The sequence below is a fragment of the Elgaria multicarinata genome, chromosome 5 (genome assembly GCF_023053635.1).
Source record: "Elgaria multicarinata webbii isolate HBS135686 ecotype San Diego chromosome 5, rElgMul1.1.pri, whole genome shotgun sequence".
Lineage (NCBI taxonomy): Eukaryota > Metazoa > Chordata > Lepidosauria > Squamata > Anguidae > Elgaria > Elgaria multicarinata.
Window position 1 is genome coordinate 45632637 of NC_086175.1, and position 6000 is coordinate 45638636.

Genomic DNA, 6000 nt, shown 5'->3' on the forward strand with positions numbered 1-6000 from the left:
TCTTGTTTCAAAACCATTCTCAGTTTCCAGCCTTTAAAAGTAACCATAAGTAAACTATATAGAGTCCTAGGTGTTCTGGGTTTTGTGTTTGTTTGTTTCATAGTTTGATATTAAAAATGTAGCAATGCCTTTGAAACATCCTTTTCTCTCCTTTCCTTATAGCTACCGTTGTTTGGCACTTCTGTACTGGAGAATGTTTCGACTCAAAAGAGACCACGCTGTAAAATATTCAAAAGCACTTACTGAGTATTTCAAGGTACTTTCTTGTCTCAGGGAAACATTGATACATTTCAAGAGAGCATTATTGCTTTCAACTGTAGGAAATATACTGTCCAATTTTCTGAACACATTGACTTGAGAATTGGATCCAAATTACATGTTAAAGGGAGACGTGCAGTTCCAAACCACCTACATCTTCCTTATAATGTGTAGCTGGAAAAAAGATGCAACATAACAACGTTACCTGTTTGGGCTTAACTTCTGCTGTAATTAATGTTTTTAGAATTGCAGCCAATATCTCTCCCAATCCTGTTCCCACTGAAATCAGTTTGTCTCCTTCATTGAAGGTTTTTGATAAACAATATGTCGTTTGCTTTTTACAAGAGTATGTATTCCTAGTTTTGAAAATAAATATGAACAAGCCATTCAGATGCATGATGATGGTTAATTATTAAGGAAGAAAAATTATTCTCAACCACAGCAGCTTTGTACCCATTTTAGATTCAAGATAGGTTGGGGAGCCTTGTAATATTTTAACTTTTGAAGAAATATGCCTTTATTTGAGGTATTTATTAAAGCCAACATAATTAAAATTAATACATGCTTTTGTGTACATTCTCTCCATATTTTAGTATCTCTTCAAACAGTTCCTAAGCCATTATAATCCACTTCAGCTTTTTTCTGCTAGTTTTATATATAATTGAAATTGATATTTTTTACTGTGAACTAGTGCAGTTTTCTTTGTCTCTGGACTAAATCATCGGCTTCCTATTCAATGATACTTGTATATATGAAAGAAATTAGCTCTAACCTTTCCCTAGTACACCTTTGACAAACATTAATTGTCTGTGGTAGAGGGTACATAGAGGTATCTGTCAAAAGGATTAACCCAGAATCACACACTTGAGGTAACCCAGAATCACCTCCTCACTCACTCTCTAAAATCAAAAGGAGATCTCCTTCTGATTGTCCTACCTAGCATGGAGGCACAGTATTGGTGATGAGAGACAGGGCCCTCCTCAGTGGTGGCACCAATATTGTAGAACACCTTGTCCCATGAAGTGTGGATGGTCCCCTCTCTGGATGTCTTTTGCCACTGGATGAAGACATTTCTGTTCCAGCAGGCTTTTGCCTTCTGACTGTTTTCTTTAAATGTTCTTTTATCTATAGACTTTGCTTCTGTATTTTTATTGCCTTTATATTCTTTGTGTTTTTAGTTAATGTATGGTTTTATATTGTTGTGAACCTCACTGAGTTGTGCATGAGCACTAGAAGGGCTGGTTGGCTTGCTCTCATTTTTTATTTTTTGTTTTTAGTGACTAGGATAGTTGGTCCTTTATTTAAACTTTCTGTAGGAGACCTACCTGAAAACCAGAAAAAATGGGCTGAGTCCTAAAAATATAAATTAAGGACATAATTCAATAGGAAGTTCTTCTGCAAAAGTGCTATTGAAATGAACAGGGCCACATACAAGCTGTTGTGCTACTGCCATTCATTTCAGTGGAGCAGGTTCAGGGGAACTCCCTGATGGATTATGCCTCAAATTTGCATGTCTTTTATTATAATCTTTAATGTATTGAGTTCTTCATATTCCTTATGCTATTGAACCATAGAAATCCTGCAGCCTTCCCCTCTTATAGACAGAAATTGGCCCAAGCTCATTGTCTTAAATTTGTGTTTTAAATTTGAAAATTTTGCATTGCTGCTGTTTTTATCTGGTTGAGCTTTTATATCGTTTTTTATATTATGGTTTTATACTGTTGTTTTATACTTTGAAGGTTTTAATTTTTGTGAACTGCCCAGAGAGCTCCGGCTATTGGGCAGTATAGAAATGAAATAAATAAATAAATAAATTACCTAGGGAGCCCTCACTGGCTCTTCTTGCACGCTCTCTTTGATCTTTGGATTTAAATACAAAGACCCCCAAAAGTTTGGAACAGGAAATGAGGCCTCATTATTCCTGCTATATGACTTGTTATGAGGACCCCATTGTTCCCACAGATATGGCAGATTCCTTCCGAGCTCACCTAAAATTTAATGTGAAGTGTGAACAAAACCGCAGGTAAAGATTAATAATGCAGGAGGTGGTATATCTTAGGTGCCATCATCTTAAACTGGTTGACTCTATAAAAACAGGCAGAGTGTGGGTGTTTCTTCTGTGTCTATGCTTGCTAACAAAGGCCAGGATACATATCCTGAGATATCCTTACTGTCACGTTTGTGTGTTTTTATTATTGGAAATGGTTTTGAGGATAGGCGTTTTATGCAAAAGAGCACTAATTAAATGTAATGGAGAATAATTTGATCTATGATATCATGAGAAAAATGAGTATGCACACTATGTTTATGGATGCTAAAACTTTCTCCCTGTTACCACGCTGTTCCATTGGTACTTGTTACAGATTCTTATTTCAATAATTTGTAACATCTCTCTCTCTCTCTCTCTCTCTCTCTCTCTCTCTCTCTCTCTCTCTCTCTCTCTCTCTCTCTCCAGAATTCATCTAAAATTGCTCAGGCACCTTCTCCATGGGGTGCTAGTGGAAAGTAAGTTCAGTGCTCCCTCATAATAGGCTAAGACAGGGGCGTCCATGGGCTGAATTCCATTTTAGAGAAGCTCTCATTTTAAATGGAAGTTTGAACTGGAATCCCTTTTGTTTCTGAGGCACTTCTGTACTGGAATTTATCTTTTCATAATTGCTGGTCTGTGGGCACACATGAATGAATATGGTGCCATGTGTGGTGTGCTTATCATACAACCAAGTGCCACACACCAATGCAGAGTGTTGTAGTTGTGGGACAAGGAGGAGGAGTATGAGAGGTCACGTGTATTTCAGCTCTTGTGTTTGTAATGCAAGCACATGCCGCAGTGTAGTGTTTCAATACAGGGTAAGTGGGAGGCAATTTCAGGTGCCTTTATTTTTAAGTCCTGTAAATCAGAAGTGGGCAATTTAGAGAGATCCAGGGTGGGGGAGCATTTTCATCCCCTGGACTTCCTCCAGGGCAACTCAAAATTATAATTATAATATATATGGATGGGGGGGTGGGGTGATGACGTCCATAGCTTCTACAGAGCCCTTCTGGTTCTCAAAATAATGCACTTGTATGATGCATGTGTTTTTGAACACCTGTGTGTCACAGTCACACTTTACAGGTGTACAGCTTTAAAACCTATGAGACCCCTTAAAGGGGAATGTGTTTAAAAACCCTGATTTGCTACCACTTCACTGAATTCTCCAGAGAGCTGATCATTTGTGTTCTCTTTCTGGTCCCTCTGAATTAGAGGATGATCTGCCAGGGCTGCTTGGCTCTGTTTTCAAAAACAGCATAAATACAAATACCACATGTTGGAACCCTTAAAAAGTACAGGGAAAGAGCATTGACACTTATTATTGACATTTAAAGCCCAAAACGGTTTGGGGCCAGGTTATTTGAAGGAACGCCTCCTCCCATATGTACCTACCCGGACCTTAAGATCATCTACAGGGGCCCTTCTCCGTGAGCCCCTGCCAAAGGAGATGAGGCAGGTGGCTACTAGGAGGAGGGCTTTCTCCGCTGTGGCACCCCGGTTGTGGAATGAGCTCCCCAGAGAGGTCCGCCTGGCGCCTACACTGTACTGCTTTCGTCGCCAGCTGAAGACCTTTTTATTCACTCAGTATTTTAACACTTAATTTTAACTTAAATTTAAATTATACTGTTTTAACTCTGTATTTTAACCTTATATCAATTTTGCTGCGTGGTTTTATCCTGGTTGTGCTTTTTATATTGTACTTTGTATTTGTGTTTTTAACTTGTTGGTTGTTTTATGATGGTTTTAATTTTTGTGAACCGCCCAGAGAGCTTCGGCTATTGGGCGGTATAAAAATGTAATTAATAAATAAATAAATAAAAAATATAAAGTGAGATTATTATAAAGCAGGTGGGGCTGTATAGAACACTAAGATGAATGAAACCTTAAAATAATGTATGTCTATTGGTATCATGTGTCCAGGTGGGAAGTTTTTAATATTCTTTAATAAACTCTGGTTTTCAGGTATACAGGAACACCCTCTCCTGTATCCCCTAGCCCATCACCAGTGAATTCTGTAGGATCCCAGGGAAGCACTGGAACCCCTTCTCCCACTTCCATCATCAGCATTCCACAGCGAATTCATCAGATGGCAGCCAATCACGTTAGTATCACCAACAGCATCTTACACAGTTATGACTACTGGGAGATGGCTGACAATCTTGCCAAGGAAAACCAAGGTGTGTGATGATAAATGGTTCATTAAAACTGTAATATGCCAGCACTTACATTTAGCTCTTTTGGATCTAGAATCTAGATCCATGAACCACCTGGATCTACCACCAACTGCTTTCTAGCCTTGCTGCTTCTCCCATATCTTTATAACTGACCCTTTGGATTTGTAGGAAAAAGAATGCACTTTTTGCATGTGCTGTGCATTTTTCGTTCAACAAGCCACCATGGTTTATTACTCACTCTGTGTTTGTGCAAACCTGGTCAATGTGTAACTTTCCGCTGGGCTTTTGCTTCTGTGCTGCTCATTTTATAAAAACATCCTGAATTTGCCGCCTTGCTGCATACCAACCCTGCTATGCCAATCTAGGTCTAAAGCTGACAATATAGAAGTATCCATCATTTCCCAATAGCTACATTCAACTTAGCATGTATGTGAATGTAAATAGGATGTCTTCTATCTGGCCTTCAGCTAAACTTCATTTTTATCTTTGCTCTTCGAGTATTGAATTATTTGGCTCTTATGCTTTGTACACCACTCTGAAATCTAATATGATGGAAAGGCTCTGGCCAGTGTATCAATATTTTAAATAAATAAAGTTACACATAATGACCATTTCCCACTGAATCCAATGCAACAAATTTGTCATTACTAAGTCCATTCCCATTGCTTTAAGTGGGGCTTAATCATTCACACAACTAATTTTAGCTGGATCAGGGCCTTTATTCTTATCAGGAACCCAGGAAGCATTCTCCTTTTTGCACACAAGTCAATTACCTATTTTTTAAAAAGCTAAGGAAACAGCTCCTTTGTTTTTAAATAAAAGTGTTCAAATGTGGGCGTCAAGAGAAGCCTTAATTAAATCCTTTGACTATCAATTTGAACTTTCTCTGCTTTCACAATTTGTTGTGTACATTAATTAGTAAATCAATAAAAATGCCTGTTATGCAACAAGGAATATGAAATGTAATTTTTGTAATGTTTTGTTCCCTAGATTTCTTTAATGATTTGGATGCGCTGATGGGACCCATCACCTTGCACAGCAGTATGGAGCACCTGGTTCAATACACACAACAAGGACTCCGCTGGATAAGGAGTAGTACTCAGTTATCATAATGACTGTACCAGTCATCTGGACACTAGATTCTCCCACAGACAATTCAATTATTCTGGACACTGTGCTACAGAATTACGCAACCACAGCATTGCTTCAAACAAATGTGAACATTTCTTTAACACCGAACAATATTTTTTCCAAGTACAGAAATAATGTGTATGTATATTATGCAAAGTTTGTCTCTTCTGATGCATTATAATTTAATAGTCTCCAAATATCACTTCTGTTACTGTAAAGAAGAAAACTAAAAATAGGTGTGTTAGAACAAATTCTCTCACATAGGAACTCACACATGCCTCCTCTACTTAGAAAGCTAACCCTGGACTTAATGGGTCGATTTAACCAAGTACAATAAAACTTCGTACATCTATTTCAGAAAACCATTTTCTACTCTAGTCCAAGTACATTCATAAATATCTGCTTCTC

General features: G+C 38.0%; 1 protein-coding gene across 1 annotated transcript in view; it reads left to right on the plus strand.

Annotated features, from left to right (window-relative positions):
• The window catches only part of AFF3 (ALF transcription elongation factor 3), a 287605-nt gene extending 281605 nt beyond the window's left edge, over window positions 1-6000 (plus strand). Inside the window, exons 18-21 of the mRNA XM_063126273.1 lie at window positions 163-256; window positions 2714-2763; window positions 4250-4464; window positions 5452-6000. Coding sequence (XP_062982343.1) covers window positions 163-256; window positions 2714-2763; window positions 4250-4464; window positions 5452-5573 — 481 coding nt within the window. The 3' untranslated portion in view covers window positions 5574-6000. The remainder of the gene's footprint in view (window positions 1-162; window positions 257-2713; window positions 2764-4249; window positions 4465-5451) is intronic.